Below are 18,670 nucleotides of genomic sequence, written 5' to 3' on the forward strand. Positions count from 1 at the left end.
GATCAAGAACTGGCTGAACAACAGATCCCAGAAGGTTACAATCAGTGGCACAGGGTGTAGTTGGACGCCTGTCCCTAGTGATGTCCCTCTAGGTTCAACTGTTTAACTTCTTCATCCATGGCTTGGATGAAGGGCCACATGACTCCTCAGCAAATTCAGAGGACACAAAGCTGGGCAGAGTGGCTGACACCCTGGAGTGCTGTGCAGCCCTTCAGAAGGACCTCAGCAGGCTGCAGAGATGGACAGAGAAGAACCATCTGAAATTCAGCAAGGGCAAGTGCAGTGTCCTGCACCTGGGGAGGAACAACCCCAGGCACCAGCCCAGCCTGGGGCTGACCTGCTGGGGAGCAGCCCTGTGGAGAAGGACCTGGGGGTCCTGGTGGACAACAAGCTGTCCATGAGCCAGCAGTGTGTGCTGGTGGCCAAGAATGCCAATGGCATCCTGGGGGCATTGGGAAGAGCACTGCCAGGAGGTGGAGGGAGGTGATCCTGCCCCTCTACTCAGCCCTGGTGAGGCCTCACCTGGAGTGCTGTGTGCAGTTCTGGGCTCCTCAGGACAACACAGACATGGAGCTGCTGGGGTGGGTCCAGCAAAGTGCAACAAATTTTATTAGCGGTCTGGAGTATCTCTTGTGAGGAAAGGCAGGGAGAGCTGCGGCTGTTCAGCCTCGAGGAAATAGAACTGAGAGGAGACCTCATCAACGTCTATCAGTACTTGAAGGGAAATTGCCAAGATGGACCAGGCTTTTCCTAGTGGCACCAAGCAGTAGAACAAGAGGCAATGGGCAGATGTTGATGCCCAGGAAGTTCTGCCTGGACATGAGGAAGAACTTCTTTACTGTGTGGATGACCGTGCATTGGAACAGATTACCCAGAGAGGTTGTGGAGTCTCCCTCACAGGAAATATTCAACACCATCTGGACACAATCCTGTGCCACGTGCTCTGGGATGACCTTGCTTGAGCAAGGTGGTCACAAAAAATGACCCACTGTGGTTCCTTCCAACCTGATCCATTCTGTGACTTTGTGATCTCAACCAGTAGAAAAGTAAATGACTCGGTTAGATTATTGACTTTTCAAATGGCTAATTAGAAAAATATTTTAATAGTGCAGACATCATATATATTCAGTTGCTATTAGCCATCAACATAAAATCCTTCTCAGTCACAAACAAATCAGTATCTTGTGTGTTGTGTCAATCTTTTCACCCATCATATGAGATTTTATTAAAGCTATTAGTATACAGTAATTTTTAATATTAAGGCATTTTAATTTAACGCCTTTATTGTGAATATAATACCTCATTCTTCAACAGTGGCCAAGAAACTATCTTCTACATTTATTCTGGACCTCCACGCTGTAAAAGAAAAGCATACAGTTAAATATATTCCACGAACAGAACTTAAAACTGAGATCAAATTCTCTTTTACACTGTTATAGACTAAGAGACACAGTTCTAGTTTTAATTTCTGATTTAAATATTGACTTTTCTACCTATATAAGAACAAATAGCATGCCAAATATCAGTATCCATCAGTCATGGCTACATTTTCTTCAAGGGAAAGTACAAAAAAATCAACACATGCTACCTACAGTTACAGCTGCTTCCATGTCTCTTTCTCTGAAGAAACCTGACTCTTAACCTTCAAAATGTCCGACAAACACAATGCTAACAGACACAAGTTTTAAAATAACTTTCACTGCCCACATTCTGAAGTGCAAAGTAAAAACAAAGGCAAGCAGAATCATTACAATCTTCATGAGAAATCAGAACGGTATTTAGTTCATTATTTTGCTAACAAAACTCTTTTATAACTTACCTCACTGTTAAACAAACTTATGCAAAAAGTCAAGAGGTGTATTACTATGGGAAATAACTGATTTTATTTCTACTACATAGATGCAGCCTACTTGCATATATGAAGATTTCTAGATTTCCTCTACTAACATAGTTATGCTATATATGTCCTTACCATTTAACAAAGCTGCAAAGCTGCAAGCAACTTTTAATTTCAAACTCATAAATTCCTCGCATTTTGTGCATTCTCCCTTTTCAACCATCAGTTTTTACAACTTAGAATTGTTACAGAAGAGAAGCAGGTTTTTCTTGCCTTTCATGTACAATGTCATATTTTCAAGTATTGCAGAAAATATTTATATCAAGTTTAATAAAGTGTTTTCTCTACTAGAAATACAAGAGTTAAATTACTAATAAATAACTTATAAAACTAATTTGAGAAATATTTGTACTTTGATCACCTGCTAATAGCCTTTTCTGGTCTAAGAACAGACTTCTGTGATCCTGCCCAGCACAGTCAAATTATACATTAAACAGCTGTTATAAAACAGGTAGTGGTGGCAATTAATGCAGACTGTGACTATCACCAGCTTACTGCACATCTGTTCTAAGTCCAAATCTCTCTACTCAGTGGTACCACGAGCTACGATACAGTGAGATTTGGGTACTTGGTATTAAGAATTGGTACAATTGAGTATTGCATATGAAAATCATGAAAGGCCAGGACACAATTTTATAAAGAGTTACTATGTAATACCATACCAGAACCTGTAGAAATTAGCTAAACGAAAAAAAAAAAAACAACTTACTTGAATATATTCAATCTCTTCATCTGACATTTGTTTCCTTCTGTATTTCTGAGGTAAAGTTCTTGTTAATTCAGAAGTGTCTGGTGTGCCTTGTACTCTACTAACAGGTGAAATATTTTGAAAGGCCGGTGATATGCCTCCTACAGATTCCTGTGCTTTCGAAGCAAGGAGAGATGGCATACTTGCTTGTAGAGATTCTTGTACTGAAACCCAGATTTCAAAACCATTTACAGAAATATTACTAGACTGTAAAATTAATAAGCAGCCAATAAAATCTACCATTACTTGAAAATCTTATTAATTATAACAAATACCTAAAATAATTAAATCACTCCACTTCTACAACCTGCTGTTATTGTTGTTAAATGTATCAAGTGCAGAATCTAAAAATTCTGACAGTAGTTTGAATGGCAGAGACACTGATGTGGAAACAAAAGATGTATCAGCATACACCCTAACAATGGCTTTTTCACTGGGAATCTGTACTTGGAGAAAAAGCATAAAGTTATGTAAATGTTTGTATGTGGGCAATTATGTAGAAAGATAACTGAGATGATGCTTTTCGTTTACTGCAACTGAAAAGACAGACAAGTGAAAAAGGTCTAGAGGCCTACAGAAAGATAAAGCTCACAACCACAAGAGGCCGCAACATGCATTGCAGTGCTGTACCCATTTTTAATATTACAAAATGGCATCCTATCACATTTTGTTAATGACGTGCAGAATGACCACCAAGTATCAGGCATCAGCAATTAATGTTAATGAAATGTAAAGACCGAGGAGTGGATGAAGTTCTTCACAGGTTAGGATCAGGAGCTAAGCTTCAGGAATTCACATCAGAGAAGTTGCCTTGATTGTGCAGATAGAAGAGATGATAAAAGGGCAATGTCGCAGTCAGCATTCCAAAACCTAGGTCTCTCCCATCATAGCTGATTTTACAATAGAAATATGCAATTGCCCCACTAGGCAGGACAGAAATCACAGCAATATGTTCATTTCAGGACTCAGTCCTGTATATGGGATGGGATCCATCCCAGGGGTAGCTTGCAAAGCTGCTCTCCATCATTTACCAGAAGTCCTGGCTCACTGATGAGGTTCCAGAGGACTGGAAGCTGGCCAATGTGACACCCATTCATAAACAGAATACGAAGGAGGGTCCTGGTAATTATAGGCCTACAGGTTAACCTACAGGCCTCTCAGACCCAGCCAGCACGGGTTTAGGAGGGGTAGGTCATGTTTGGCCAACCTGGTCTCCTTTTATGACCAGGTAACCTGCCTGCTGGATGAGGGAAAGGCTGTGGATGTTGTCTATTTGGATTTCAGCAAGGCCTTTGACACTGTCTCCCACAGCACACTCCTGGAAAAGCTGGCAGCCCACGGCTTGGACAGGAGCACTCTGTGCTGGGTTAGGAACTGGCTGGATGGCCGGCCCAGAGGGTGGTGGTGAATGGTGCTACATCCAGCTGGTGGCTGCTCATCAGTGGTGTCCCTTCAGAGGTCTGTGCTGGGGCCAGTTCTGTTTAGTATCTTTATTTATGACATCAATGAGTGTATTGAGTCTTCCACTAGTGAATTTGCAGACGACACTAAGCTGGGAGCATGTGTCGATCCATCAGAATGTAGGAGGGCTCTGCAGAGAGACTGATTTAATGGATGGGACAGTGTCCAATAGCATGAAGTTTAACAAGTTCAAGTGCTGAGTCCTGCATTTTGGCCACAATAACCCCCTGCAGCATGTCCAGGCAAAATCTAACATTACCAGAAGACAGCCTTAAGCTGCACCAAGGGAAATATCGGTTGGATAGTAGAAAAAAGTTTTTTACGTAAGGAGTGATAAAGTACTGGAATGGTCTGCCTGGGGAGGTGGTGGACTCACCATTCCTGGATGTGTTTATAACAAGACTGGATGTGGCACTTGGTGCTATGATCTAGTGTTAGGGCATGGGCTGGACTCGATAATCTTGAAGGTCTCTTCCAACCTAGTGATTCTGTGATATGTAAGGGTATAATACCCGAAAAAGCTGAATGCTTCCACAGAAGTCCTTCCCAGTGCTCCAGAAAAATGACCAAGACAAGTGCAACATCTATCAGCTGGGCAGAAGCTCTATATAACTATAACATAAGCAGCATGAAAACTGCATGTACGAAAGCATGTGAGCAGCTACACCACCACAGTTTTGCCTGCCTTTGCCCTTCCTGGCTCCAGCAAGACCAATGACCAGAAAGGAGAGGGAGCCAGTTTTAGCTTTAATGAGTCTGATGCAGTTGCAGGATTGGGACAAACAATCAGCACTGTGACGAAGCTACCATTGAGAGACATATTAAGAAGCTGTCAGTCATAAGACTGGGTCTGAAAGCTCCAAGGCGGTTCAGAAATAATGGAAGATCCGAAATAGAGCAAGACAGAAGTGAGCCCATCAGAAGCAGCATGTTTATTGTGAACAGGGGGCAAAGTATCTTTGTTTCAAGAAATAATGCACCTTACATACAAGAAAAGAAAAAAAAAAAAAGAGAAAAAGAAGAAAGAAAGAAAAAAAAGCAAGAAAAAAAGAAGAAAAAAACCCTGAAACTGAAACAAAATTTCTCCAAGTTTGTTTCACCTACCACAAAAGTCTAGAGACTTGTCAAGGATTTTCCTCTCTGTATTTTTCAGTCTGAAGTGTAGTTGGAGTAGACTCATTAGCGAATTAAAAACAGCAGAAGTGCAGTAATCAGAATTTTTACTGTTGCTGTTTTAGTTCTGTTACAGTCTCTACTACATCTCTCCCTTCCCTGTTTGAGACCGTAATGTTGCAGTAGTATGAGGCCCACTAGAATCTGGCTGGCCTTTCACATCCCTAGTTGCTCTGAGGAACCATTTAGTGATGTAGGAGCAACAATCTGGTACAATTAAATGCAGATTTTGATACAGCATTCAAGCAAGACAAAGTAGGTTGCAGTTTACTAACAAGATGACAGATCCTGATGAAGGTAGAAAGTCTAACACACTTAAAAGATACAGTCACAAGAATCTTCTGACACAGAGATAAACAAGAGGTCAGAAACACATTTTCAAGCTTTTGAGAAAGTAACTCACTGGCATGAGAGGTGGTGCATTTGGCTGAGCTGTGCAAAATATACAGAATTTTTACAGAAAGTTATTGCAGAAAATAGTTCCTTTAAAGTTCACAGGCAAGTCAGAAGAGGCATTTATATGCACTGTGGAGGTTTTCAAATGTTAAACTAAACTTAAAGCTAAACTGTGGGCTTGATAATGTTGTGACAAATAACTAGGCACAGTATAATATCAAAAGAAGTGAGAATAACATAACAGAGCTTTTAAAGATAACTCCTACTTTTCTTTCAGATGCTTTTTCACCCAAAAGGACTTCTAAATCAACGTATTGCTAATATAAGTCTGTTTTTAAATATAATAGTATTGGGAATACCATAAATATCAACGTAGGTATAAAAGTTAATGTCAAGTATTGCAATGAAATATTTTTTCCCTCAGCATTAGTTAGTACACAAGAAAATACTTCTTAAAATGTACAAAGGGCTGGATCTCCCAGCTATAATAATGTTTTGAAAATACAGCAGAAAATACATCACACACTTCACCTAAGAAAAAAAATGAGGAAAATGCAACATCATTTATGCAAATATCACTGAAAAACTAAATCTGCTTCAAACTGACTTGGGCACAGTAATTTCAGTAAATATTAATATTTGGGAAAGTGTGACTTTATACCAAGTAGAAAACAAACACTGGAAATCCTTGTGAAACTTTCTTGAAAAAAAAAAAAATCTGCATGCACTATGTGTCTACACACAGCTGCATAGAAAAAAAAAAGTTGTGGAGGAAGTTCAAAAGTTGTCTTCAAACTAAACCAAGCATGTTTCAAAAACCTCACTCCAACTCAGTTCAGCTGTATAGCTGAAAGAGAGAAATTGGGTCCTGGTTCTTAAATAAAACAGTACATGTAAAGAAATATGGCGCAATCTGAATCCATACCCAAAATACTTACTTTTAGGTCTGGGACCACTTTTTCTGTCTGGGAACTTTATTAATGGAGTATGCGGCTTGACTACCTAGAAGGAGACCAGGTAGCGGGAGAAATAGACACAGGTTACTGTGAATAATAAAATAGAATGCACAATGTATCAAACAACCACTCTACACGGCTGCTTTCTGCACCACTACTCTGATACACTTACTGCTTCTTGAACTCCTAAGTTTACCCCAGGAAGTACTCCTGCACCCTGAGGTCCAGAGCAGGTACAGACTTTGTCTTCCTTTTTCCTCAGTGTGTGTGTGCAGAAACAGCCACTGCCATTGCATGAATTCAATCACAATGCACTCTGCTCTGGTGAGAACCCACCCAGAGTGCTGTGTCCAGCTCTGGGGTCCCCAAAGCAAAAAAAAAAAAAAAAACCAAAAAACATGGACATGCTGGAGTGAGTCCATAGCAGGGCCATTAAGATGTTCAGAGGGCTGAAGCACCTCTCCTGTGAGGACAGGCTGATGGAGCTAGAGTTGTTCAGCCTGAAGAATGCTCTGGGGAGACCTTACAACCCAAAGGGCAGGTTTGGACTGGAAAGATTAGGAATTCTTTATTTTGAGGCTGGTGAAGGACTGGCACAAGTTGCCCAGAGCATCTGTGGCTGTCTCATCCCTGGAAGTGCCTAAGATCAGGTTGGACGGGGCTTTGAACAACCTGATTTAATGAAGGTGTCCCTGCCTACGGCGGGGAGTGCTGCAATTAGGTGACCTTTAAGGTCCCTTCCGATCCAAACCATGCCGTGGTTCCACAGCGCTTTGCACACGGAATCGCGAGCTGTGCTCTGCCTGTACAAAGCACTTTCACCTTGGAGAGGCCCATCTTAGGAAGCAGCTGCCAGCCAGCTCCGCACCCGCTGCTATCACAGCACCCGGCACCTCCGACAGCGTGTGCGCGCGACTGCACAGCTCTCCCCAAGGACATCGGCCGCCCCGGCGGCATGTCCTCAAGCCGCGGCCGCCTCAGACCTGCTGCTCGCCGGCGGCAGCAGAAGCGAGGCCTGCCGCCCGTGTCAGGGTTCTGGCTGTCTTAGACACCGCCGTCCCGGGGCCGCCCTTACCTGCACCGCCCGGGTAGCAGCCGCCATCTTGCTGCCCATGGTGAGGAGCCTGAGGGCAGCTCCGGGCCCCGCCCACGGCCACGAACGGCGGCCGTGGGCGGGGCCTCTGTCTGTGGGCGGGCCCGGAGCAGTGGCGCGGCCTGCTCGGCAAGCCGCTTTACCGGGAGTTAAAAAAACTGCGAACCAAGTACAACATTTTCAGGAAAATTTATTTTTATTATTAGATCAAGGCATCCACCTTCAAAAAATAGCTAGTGATCACTCACCAACTTAAAAGCGAAGTTACAACACCAAGATAACAAGGACACTACACCCTCCTAAAGTGTGCTACACCCCAAGAGTCGATTTCCTTCAAATATCAAACAAACAACAGCAACTGAAAAAAGCACAAATGCTAGTGAAGACATGCAATTAAAATACTGCTTAGCTGCACAGTCGATAGCATGAAGTCATCTCTGCAGACAAGAGTCAATGCTAATAAGAGCATAAAATTTCTGATGTTTAAAATGATAGATAGTGCCTTAAAAACAAAAATAATCCCTGCTCCAGACTTGCTAATACATTCTCCTGATTGAGCTTTTGACTGGGACTGAGCAGGGTCCTGCTTGAGCTCTATGGCCTGCTGGTCCCCAGGAAAGGGTCACAGCAAATCCTCTGTTTAAATCCACTTCTACATGAAACCTTGAAACTTTTCTGGCATTCTTGCTGCCCTTCAGAGGAAAATAAGTGCTTGAGACAGGACAGCGTGAGAAGGGAGTCTTCAGGTAATTTCATTTCATCAGCTCTACTGCCTGCTTTGACACATTCTAATTCTCTGAAGAGAACATAATCTTCCAGAAAGGTCAAATTTTAAAATTCTTGAAGTGTGTTTTTGAGATAAATATAATCTATCAAGTTTAGTTAAAATGCACTGTATAAAATAAACACTGTATAAAATAAGCACCATGTCTTCTGACTCACTGAAGTTGCACATTTTTTTCAAGCTGTAGAACAATTGCCTTTAAAGATGGATCTTCTGCCCAGTTAACTCTACTTCCAATAATGATGTTCTATAAATGAGAAAGATTTACAGGTTAAAACAAGCCCTTGTAAAGGACAATTCCTAGTAAAATATCTAAAAGAAGAATATCTAAAATAATTTTAATTTGAAAGCCCTTGAAATTCACCAGTGTTTGAAGTAGGCAGGATGGAGGGAAAAAGGAGAAGGGAAGTATTGGTTTAGATCCTATTGTTGATACATAGGCAAAAAAACCCCCAAATACATGCTTTTTTATTTCCTAGAGAGCCTTGCATACCACCTCTATGTTAAACACAGGAACCTAGAGAACGTTTTTAACAATGTTAAATAAAGTTTGCCTCAAACAAAAAATAACACAGTTAAGATTCTCACCCTGTCATTCTGGATTGAAAAGGGGAATTTAAATTTAATCAAAGAGGATTTGCTTTACTTAAGGCTCAGAAAATGTCAGGAATGCAAAACCAGGAGATAGTTTTAGACTCCAATCTAAATCCCAGTACAATGTTAAATTTCTCATTTTCAATTTGAGATGTAACATTATCAATGCAAAACAGTAGCAGCCATAGCATGCAGAGCAAAAAGTCAAAACATTCTTTTTGTGCTTGACATTCCTATGCAGCCTGAGACTCTTCCACCCTAACCCAAACCATGATGTTTTTCCCCTAACTTTGCATGACCCCACATGCAGGTGACCTGCTGCATGTATACAGACTAGTTAGCAGCTCCTGACACATGGACAACCAAAAGGGCAAAGTCTACACTGCTGAAAGAATTTGGAGACTGGCCGTGGCCAGGCCAAGGCTTTCACAGGTAGGAGGTGACACAAACAGAGAAGGCCAGAAGGGGCAGATGAAGGAGCAGATGCTCCCTGGTAACAGGGGATTAATATTTATTTATTTTTTCTAACCATGAGATGAGGAAACTGATTTGGTAGGGTGTAGAGGAGACTCAGAGTAGAAGGAAATACAGCCATTATGTGACAGACATTCTTCGAGAAAGATGCATTATTTTTGTCCCTTTAAGGAAAAAAAGATGGATGGATAGACTGTCTCTAAACTCTCCAAACAAATAATGCAAAGATGCTTGTGACAATTTCATTTTCTTAGCCATTAAAGCAGTAGAAGTCTTCCTTCAATACACAGTTCTTCCACTGTTAAACTTAAAAGTTTTAGAAAATAATTTTGTGTTGTTATATACTGTATATTTGCCATACAGTATATTATCTTGAGTGTAATCAAAATTTGTAAACTTGGTTCTAAAAGCCACACAACGTTACCTGGAACACATTTTGAATTATTGTAGTCATCTGTCTTTCTTTTTCTAATTTAGCAAGCATCTTCTCTTTTTCAGTTACATCCACTCTTGCTTGTTCCTCCTTTTGCTTTTTCATCATGGTATGAATTTGCTGTAGTTTCTGTCCTCCATATTTTTTTAGTGCTGTTACATTATTAGGAAAATTAAGCATTAAGTAGTTAGGTGTAGAGTAGAACTGAAGATACTCTTTTCCTTACAGCCACCTAAAGCACTTCCAGTGCATAATCCTTATTTCACACTCCACTCATTCCCTCCAATATTCCGCAGTATATTTCTTTTATGAAAGAAGCAACACATGCTGTGGCTACTTGGTATCAAACAACATCAATTGGTTCTCTGGCTAACATCAAAACAAAGTACATTGTATGCTGCCTCCATTTTCCTCACACAGGGACTAATTTGCATCTCTGTCCTATACCCTGTTTTTGAGTACCACAACTTTTATAGGTCTTTTTTATACTTTTTAAAGACCCTTGCTCCTTTTTCAGATTTCACTGAAACCAAATTCCAAAGTCATACAAGGAGCATATGGACATGATCAGTGAATATTACTATTTTTATAGAAAATCAGGTTAAAAACTAGACTGATTAAAAGTGTTTAGGGACAGGTCATATGTTGAAAGAATGCTGGCAGAGCATTCCTTCCTTTATTTGCAAAGATATCAGTATGTTCATTTTTCCAATGTGAACAGTTATTTCACTGTGTTTGTTCATTACTGTCAACATATGCACAACTCCCTACATGTGAAACAAACAATAGCTGTTAAAATTGGTGGCAAGCCTGGTCATGAAAGAAAGAGCATTTAAAGAACACATTTACCATATGAAGTTCTGAATATTGATGTCACATCTAAATTTGACTCACTCTAACAAAACTACTGAAACCCAATATATTTACCCTTCTTTCTAAGTAAATTCCCTCTCTATTCTGCAAATACCTCATAAATGTTCAGTATGACAAAAAAGTATCTTTTAGGTGCTGTAGGGCTGATTAAAATAACTAAACAATGTGTAACTTTCTGAGGAGCTTACATGAAATAATAAAATACTTCCACATTGTTTTTGAGTGTTGTTTTACATCTTTCATTCTAATGTGTCAGTCTCACAAGTAGGGAACACACCAGCTCATCTCTACAGTAGAGAGATGTTAAATTTCTCTTTTAACAAGTTTTATAACTGTGTTGAGTTTTGTTACTTCCCATGTAAATTAATATTGCTACAAGAATAACTTTAAAATATGAACTCTACATTAAAATACAAACCAAAGTCAGTACAGATAACACACTTACAGAGTCTTTCCCTTTTAATTTCAATCAGCTGCTGTTCCTTCTGACATACTTGCTGAAAGGAAAAAAAAAAGTATTTTCCAGACTCTTGTCTTCAAAAATACTGAAAGATGCTAATTCAATCCACAAAAACAGCTAAGGGTAACTCTAAACCAGACTTACTTACATGATCACTTTAAGTAATCCTTAATTTTGACAGCAGTAGTAACTGCACCCATGTCACCACATATTTAGCTTTGAATGACTTTTGCAGTCATGTTGCTTTCAAAGTGCACTCCTTCCCACGCTGAGGTCGGTTGACCTGCACAACAGTAACAGAAGCTACAACTGCCACTTACCTGCTGATAGTCAATTATTGTCTGGCTGAGCAATACTATGCGTTTCATTGTTTCCAGGATCAGACTAAGGAAGGAAACAGTTTCATAGCTTAAGACCACTAATATGAGTCAATATCATAAATGTTTTAATCAACTTTATTTAGTTTAAATAAAGAATTTGATTTCTCCTAACAGCAAATTAGTAATATGTGTCACTTCTTTTTGCACTTACAATATCACTTCTTTTTACAGTTAATATACTCAGTGTCACTGTAGAAGCCAAAGAGTTCCGTTACTTGCCTCTCGATTTCCCTAACATTACATTTAAGTCTGTCCAACATTTTACATTACAGAGTTTGGACAGCATCAAGAAAGCCTAGCCATCTGGAAATGACTATGAATTAAAGCTCCTAAATCAAGGAGATGCAATCTCTTAGCTGTATTTCTGACAGAAATTAAATTTCTCATATTACACTTCATACGCGTCCACCTGTTAATAATGTGCAGGCAACAAAAAGCTACTTTTAAAAATGTTTAAGCTTTCAGTTCTATTTCAAAGACATTTTGCTCCCACATAGTTAATTAATAAAAGCAGCAAAGCAGAGACAAGGCCCTGTTACAAGCCTGTAATGTGCTTAGCGATTATAAATGCTGGTAATTCAGGCACTAAAGACAAAAAGCTCTCTTGGCTACAAGCAGTTCTCACTAGTGAATCAAGAGTTATGATCTCTGTAATCAAAGGTAGGTAAATTCAGAACCCAACTGCAAATCTACCATGGGTGTATTAAGTCTGATCATGCTGATTCTAGCTAGGAGATAGACAGTTTATAATTCTGTCAAATCCAGAAAAAGGCAGCTTGCTTTTACAAGAAGTGAAATGAAATGACCTAGAAATGTGTCACAGTAAACTGCGCAAAGTCCATTGCTTTCTAACTGTCTGACTCCCAAGAACATCTTACCGTGAGTCCTCATCCTCTTGTTTCAATTTGTTTCTCAGGGCATCCATAATTTGGATCCTGCATGTTGCAAGAAATAGCATATGACTGATGAGAACTTAGAAGAAACTAAGAGAAGCAGGAAACAGAGAGAAGTAGATTTAAATAGGTAATATAAGAACATAATTTTCAGGATTCCGCTTTCGTCCACTTTCACATTGGAATTATATAAACAAAATACTCAGTACCTTTTAAATACCACACTTCCTAAATAATGGGGCTTAACTCTCAGGACAGGAAAGACGTATCAATGATGATTTGTGAGAATGACAACTCCTTTTTCTCTTGACCAACATATTTGGACACCATTAATCCCAGAGTCTGCAGAAAGGAAGCTGGGCAAAGGTGTGAATTCAAATAAACAGCTATGAAACACTTGGGGTGTCTAACATTATCGACTTCCCTCTTTTCATAGGCATTTAGAAACTGCTGCCAAGAAATATGCTTACTGATCTGTACAGTCACTCTTTACCAACTGTAAAGGAACTTATGGGTGTACATTGTAAAGGAACTTATGGGTGTAACATTTCAGCCTGTAAGTTTTTTGTTTTGGTGGGCTTTTTTTTGTTTTGTTTTCTACAGCATATCCATCTGCATTCCTATTGTTCAATGGTACTTAAAATCCTCCCCAATCTCCCATATCATTTTAAACTCCTCTTTTAATCAGACCTATGTATATATGCATCTATGTATGCACACACACAGAGAAAAGCTCCAAATAAAGGGTGAAGAAAATTCTACCTTTGCAAGGCCAATGTTTTGTTCTGGAAAGACACTTTTGCTTCCTCTATATCTCTTTCCAAATCCTGTGTAGCACTGAAAGACAAAAAGCAATAAGGCAGAAAAACTGAGTGTGAAGACAACAGAGTTTAAAAGCAGTGTCACATTTTAACTTGCTTTCTACATACCTAATGTAAGAATTTTTCATGTGAGCCACAAATCATTAGGGCCAGGAGTAATTTAGCATGTGGAACTATATTAGTGAATTCTAGACATCATGTAAAGGACTGCAAATTTAAAAGCCACATCAGATACAGAAGTATGTTGGGAGAATGAATAAAGCATTTCTTCCCCATGTTTCCTCTTAGTTTCCATTATTTTCACCAATCTTCTCTGAAGTACTGATTGTAAATCCAGCAATTCACTAAGAATGAATAACAGAAGAGAATTTTGAAGTTATCCAGTGACATACCTCTGGATAAAGTCTTCTTCAATTCCTTGATCAAGGAAATTTTCCTGACCTGCAAAAGAGAACATTGTTAAAACAAGTACAACAGAAACTTTTAAATACAATCTATAGAGCATAAAGGATTAGCATTTTTTTGTGTGAACAAGTTATTTCTTACTTCTACCTCAAAGCTTTATTATCTTTTACTGTTAATGAGGCTACACTATCAATCAGCTGTATCAGAGAAATAATTAATTTAGCATTTTTTAGATGAGCTAGAGCTGGTTCATGACATTGCTCTATATATGGCACTGGATAGTTCACTGGAAGAGCATGTACCCAGCTGCACCTTGGGCTGTATCAGAAATGTGGCCAGCTGGTCAAGAGAGGTGATTTTGCCCTCTACTCAGCTCTTGGAAGACCCCCACCTGGTGTGCTGCATCCAGGCCTGGGATTCCCAATATAAGAAGGACATGGATCTGTTACAGAAGGTCCAGAAGAGGGCACTGAAGATGATCAGAGGGCTGGAGCACCTTTCCTATGAGGAAAAGGCTGAGGGAATGGCTGTTCAGCTTGGAAGGTCGCATGATGACCTTGCTGAGTCCTTCCAGTCCCTGAATGGCGATCATAAGAGAGCTGGAGAAGAACTTTTTACTAGGATATGTAGTGACAGCATAAGGGGTGACAGTTTGTGTTTGAAAGAGGGTAGGTTTATATTAGATATACTGTGGGGTGATGAGGCACTGGTAGAGAGATTGCCCAGAGAAGCTGTGGATGTCTCATCCCTGGGGGTGTTCCAGATCAGGTTGTCAGGTTGAATAGGGCTCTGACAGTCTAGTGGAAGCGGCTGTGCATGGTGGGGGGTATGGAACCAGAGTTGTTTAACGTCCCTTCCAACCCAAATCATCTTGTGACTCTACAGGTAATGGAAACACCTTAAATCAGTATTGCTGGCAAACACTTTGGCAAGCTTTTGGCAAGACTTCAGCCCCAGTGACCAGATTTCTGAAAACCATCACTACATGTCAGAGGAGCCTAAAGGTCAAACCCAGAAAAGGAAGGAAAGGGCAGTGGGCAGCAGCTATATGGCATCTTTACAAACATTCAAATATATCTGGAAAGCTGCCTAGAAAATGTGTTTAAAATGTTCAGCCAGGGCAAGAAACCCCATCACTATCGTAAGGAGCACTTTTGATAAATAATTAAAGAAAATATTTAAAAAAACCCCTATGTAAGTATATATTTATATATAAAAATATTAAAATATAAATGTAAACGCCACATGCCATTCTTTGTTAGTGCAACATCCTACTGCGAGGAGGGATATACTTACTAGCAAGAACAGCCGTGTTGTACTCTATAAGCTGCTCCTTCATTCGGTCCCTCAGGCTGCGGCGGGAGTAAAGCGACAACGGTCAGAGGCTGCGTATCCCTTCATCCCACCCCTGGGCTGCTCCCCGTCCCGTCCCGCCGGCACTAACCGGAGCAGAGTGGGGATATCCACGTCGCCGTAGCCTCCGCCGCTGCCCTGGGACCACGCCGGGGCCGGAGCTGGGGCTGGAGCCGAATCCCGGGTCACCGCCGCCATGGCTGCACTTTCAAACCGCGCGGCTCCCGGCGGCCCGCGCGCCCTGCGCCTGCGCAGAGCAGTGCCGGGAGGGGCGGCCCAGCTTTCGGTGGCGCTGGTCCCGTACGTGCAAGGGAAAAAAAGAAAATTACACTGGCAGAGCCCTAGGTAAAGCGCAATACTCCTTGCCTCTTGTTGCGATATTGTAGTATTAAAATGCAGTACTACACCCTCTGACCTAGTGTTCGCCTGGAGGTAGAAGCAATAGGTGCAAGCTACTAACGGAAGTAAAAAATTGACTGCAAAAAAGAAACACGAAGTGAAGAGAGCCGCTGCATAGAACTAGGCTTACTTACACTACAACTGAATATCTGCACTTTGAGTAGTACTGTGTCCAGTTCTGAGCCCCTCAATTTAGTAAGGATTTTGGGACACTTGATCGCATCCAGGCAAGGGCAACAAGGCTGCTGAAGGACTTGGAACACAAGCCCTATGAAGAACAGCTGAGGGAGCTGGGGTTGTTTAGCCTGGGAAAAGGAAGGTTAGGGGAGACCTTATCACTCTCTACAACTGCCTGGCTGTAGTCAGGTGGGAGTCAGTCTCTTCTCCAGGCAAGCACTGACAGAACTAGAGGACACAGTCTTAAGGTGTGCCAAGGAAAGTTTAGATTAGATGTCAGAAAAAAAAAAAAAAAATTCTTCAGTGGAAGAGTGATTGGGCACTGGAACTGGCTGCCCAAGGAGGTGGTGGAGTTACTGTCCCTGGGCATGTTTAAAAAAAGACTGAATATGGCATTCAGTGCCATGGTTTAGTTGATGAGGAGGTGTTAGGTTAGGTCACAGGTTAGACTAGTTGATTCAAAGGTATTTTCCAACCTAGTTCACTCAGTAAAAAAAAAAAAAAAGGCAAAAATAGGCTAGGGCCGGGGCAAGAAGCAGACCTCAGCAGGCTGGAGCCAAAGCAGAAATATAAGATTCAAAAACGCCTCTAATCACCAAGCCTCAAATGCAAAAGCAGACTCTCAAAAAAGCCCCAAGCCAAAAACCCTCACGTAAAAAGCAAGTTTCAAAAAGTCCCGGGCCATTGTGACACAATTTTTATGTCCTTGGCTCCTCCCAAAGCCTGTCTGCTGGCAGGAGACCACTGGCCCAGTCCAACCTTTCACCATCTGATTGGACAAGTACCTCTGGGGAGTTCAGTGTCTCCTACTACCTGTTCCATGTGAGGTGTTGCCAGGTGAAATCCTCCCAGAGACAAGGCTTCTTCTGGTTGCCTCCTACACGTGGCTGGCTCATGTCACAGGAACAGATAAATAAAACTCATTTCTACATGGAAGACAGGTCTCAGCCAGGCACAACTGCAGTACTCAAAAATTTTGAGCCATTTCAACAATTGCCACAGTTAAGTATTGCCATTTCCAGATTCAATTCACAGTAACACCTGTTCTCAACACTTCTGCAATCAAAACACTTTGAATCTCTTCTTAGGCAGTGCTGAGAGGGCAACCCAGAGAGAAGTCCAGGGCGTTCAAGATCTTCATCTCCATGTGGTGGATATGGACCTTTGAGCAAGCGTGGTCAGCTGCATTGCTAAAGTCTCCAATATATGGGTGAAGAATCTCCTTATATTTGGGACAATGTACATAGCTATGACACCAACCAGCTACAACATTTCACCTTGGAAACAGCATTTTCTGTAGAAAGAAGTTGTAGAGATTTATCTAAATGACTTGGTTCAGAACACACATTTTCAAGGTGGTCAGTGTAAGGTTTGTTATATAGCAGGATGTTCATACCCACTTGCACAGAGTAACTACACATCCTCTGTTAGCACCTGCAGGAGTGTTAGAAAGCCTTGAGTTCAAATCAGGGAGAGGAATAAGGAGTTTTGATACATCAACTCACTGTTCATAACCAAGAGCTTTTTGTGGTATATACAATTGAGAATCAAATGTCCTTTGTTGCTCATATGTATTGTTAAGGGTATGTCCAGCCACGTAGGGTGTTACTGACCAGCATTCATGCTTTAGCCCAGGGTAAAAGCCCTTTGTCAACTGACACTTCCAGTCACTTCTTGAACACTTCTGGAGAGTGACTTTCCCACTTCCCTGGGCAGCCCATTCCAGTATCTGACCACCCTTTCAATAAAGAAATTCTTCATGTCCAACCTGAACCTCTCCTGGCACAGCTTGTGCCATTTCCTCTTCTCCTGTCCTTATCCAGAAGTTTGGTACACACATAACCTGTGGGTGTAGACCACAGGGCACAGAGCTTCCTTGCTCACTAGACATGGGCTAGAAAGAGCACAGTACTAGTATTAGTAATTGATTGGTCTAACAACCAGCATCTCTTCATAATATCAGCTGAGTTCAATCCTATACTTTGAAGCTGAAGGAGGCTTCTAATGCCTTTGGAGAAGTCATCAGTGAAAGCAAATCCTTGCTCCAAGGAAGCCACACCTACAGGGACAGTTTACTGCAAATGTCGTTAGACGCCTACCAACCTCCAGGTGTCTCAGATAATTGTAGATGTCCTTCACATAGTGCTACACAGGTTTGGGTCATTACTATCATCCATGTCTGGGTCTTCAGACTCAAGCAAGATATTAGAAAAAGCCTGACATAGCATGTGTCTTCTGCTGGATGACATTCTGTATTTCCATGGGGTTTGGAGACTGATGCTCTGACTACAAGGAAATTCAGAAAATCAGTGCTGACAGCACCTCCTTCCATAGCCAGTGTGGGCCAAGCCGCAGTCCTGCAGCATGGAGCACTGCAGGTGCTCATGACCCCTATTTCAGGGTACCAGAGGAAGGCACAGGTCTATCTCAGCAGCAGCCAAGCACTGGGCTGGGGAAGGGGCACACAGTACAAAGAGGCCGGGACTGGGACTTCGGCTGGGAGTCCGGGGTTGGCGGCGGCACGTTTTCCGTGGCAAAAGCCTCCTGGTAACCATCCTCCCCGGGGCGGCGGCCTGCTTGACACTCGGCTGCCCGTGGTCTCCCTTCAACTTGACGACTTCTTGGCGGCTGGGCGCGCTTTCGGCTCAGCCGTGCAGTGCCGATGTCCCACCATCGTGGGGGCGATCGCCGTCCCATTCTTGGGGACGGGTGGCGCGCTCTTCTCTTTCGAGGGATCGGCTGCGGAGTGGGATTGCAGGGGAGGGAAAGAGAAGGGTGGTCAGCGGGACGACGAGTGTGGGTGTGCGCTGCACCGCCGCGGGAACGGGGGAATCGGGGTAGCGCTGCAGGCAGCGCCGGCGTGCTGGAGGAACGGAGCCGGGGCAAGAGCTCTGCACGGC

At 41.9% G+C, this 18,670-nt stretch overlaps 2 protein-coding genes across 2 annotated transcripts; both read right to left on the reverse strand.

The window, feature by feature from the left end:
* Window positions 1-1,084: 1,084 nt before the first annotated feature.
* Window positions 1,085-7,796, reverse strand: MRPS36 (mitochondrial ribosomal protein S36). The gene is made up of 4 exons (XM_041470749.1): window positions 7,707-7,796; window positions 6,614-6,677; window positions 2,607-2,809; window positions 1,085-1,356 (listed from the first exon to the last, which is right to left on the reverse strand). Exons 1-4 carry the CDS (start codon window positions 7,743-7,745, stop codon window positions 1,339-1,341), a joined length of 324 nt encoding a protein of 107 aa, XP_041326683.1. The 5' UTR covers window positions 7,746-7,796; the 3' UTR covers window positions 1,085-1,338.
* Window positions 7,797-8,003: 207 nt separating this feature from the next.
* Window positions 8,004-16,718, reverse strand: CENPH (centromere protein H). Its single transcript, XM_041470842.1, has 10 exons — window positions 16,584-16,718; window positions 15,286-15,486; window positions 15,138-15,193; window positions 13,829-13,877; window positions 13,378-13,452; window positions 12,601-12,657; window positions 11,663-11,726; window positions 11,328-11,379; window positions 10,001-10,161; window positions 8,004-8,755 (listed from the first exon to the last, which is right to left on the reverse strand). The coding sequence occupies exons 1-10, from the start codon at window positions 16,664-16,666 to the stop codon at window positions 8,663-8,665; spliced, it is 891 nt and encodes a 296-aa protein (XP_041326776.1). The 5' UTR covers window positions 16,667-16,718; the 3' UTR covers window positions 8,004-8,662.
* Between the last annotated feature and the right edge of the window lie 1,952 nt (window positions 16,719-18,670).

Source organism: Pyrgilauda ruficollis, unplaced genomic scaffold (assembly GCF_017590135.1).
Source record: "Pyrgilauda ruficollis isolate IOZ18807 unplaced genomic scaffold, ASM1759013v1 scaffold25, whole genome shotgun sequence".
Classification (NCBI taxonomy): Eukaryota; Metazoa; Chordata; class Aves; order Passeriformes; family Passeridae; genus Pyrgilauda; species Pyrgilauda ruficollis.

Bases quoted from the DNA above. Each gene is read 5' to 3' on its own strand.
- MRPS36 (XM_041470749.1), bottom strand. From the start codon at position 7,745: ATGGGCAGCAAGATGGCGGCTGCTACCCGGGCGGTGCAG. The intron at 6,678-7,706 runs GTAAGGGCGGCC...GTCTCCTTCTAG, and splicing joins CTGCTACCCGGGCGGTGCAG to GTAGTCAAGCCGCATACTCC. The intron at 2,810-6,613 runs GTAAGTATTTTG...TCTGGGTTTCAG, and splicing joins AAGTGGTCCCAGACCTAAAA to TACAAGAATCTCTACAAGCA.
- CENPH (XM_041470842.1), bottom strand. From the start codon at position 16,666: ATGAGCCAGCCACGTGTAGGAGGCAACCAGAAGAAGCCTTGTCTCTGG. The intron at 15,194-15,285 runs GTTAGTGCCGGC...CTCCCGCCGCAG, and splicing joins GATATCCCCACTCTGCTCCG to CCTGAGGGACCGAATGAAGG. The intron at 8,756-10,000 runs GTAACGTTGTGT...TCTCATTTATAG, and splicing joins TAATTCAAAATGTGTTCCAG to AACATCATTATTGGAAGTAG.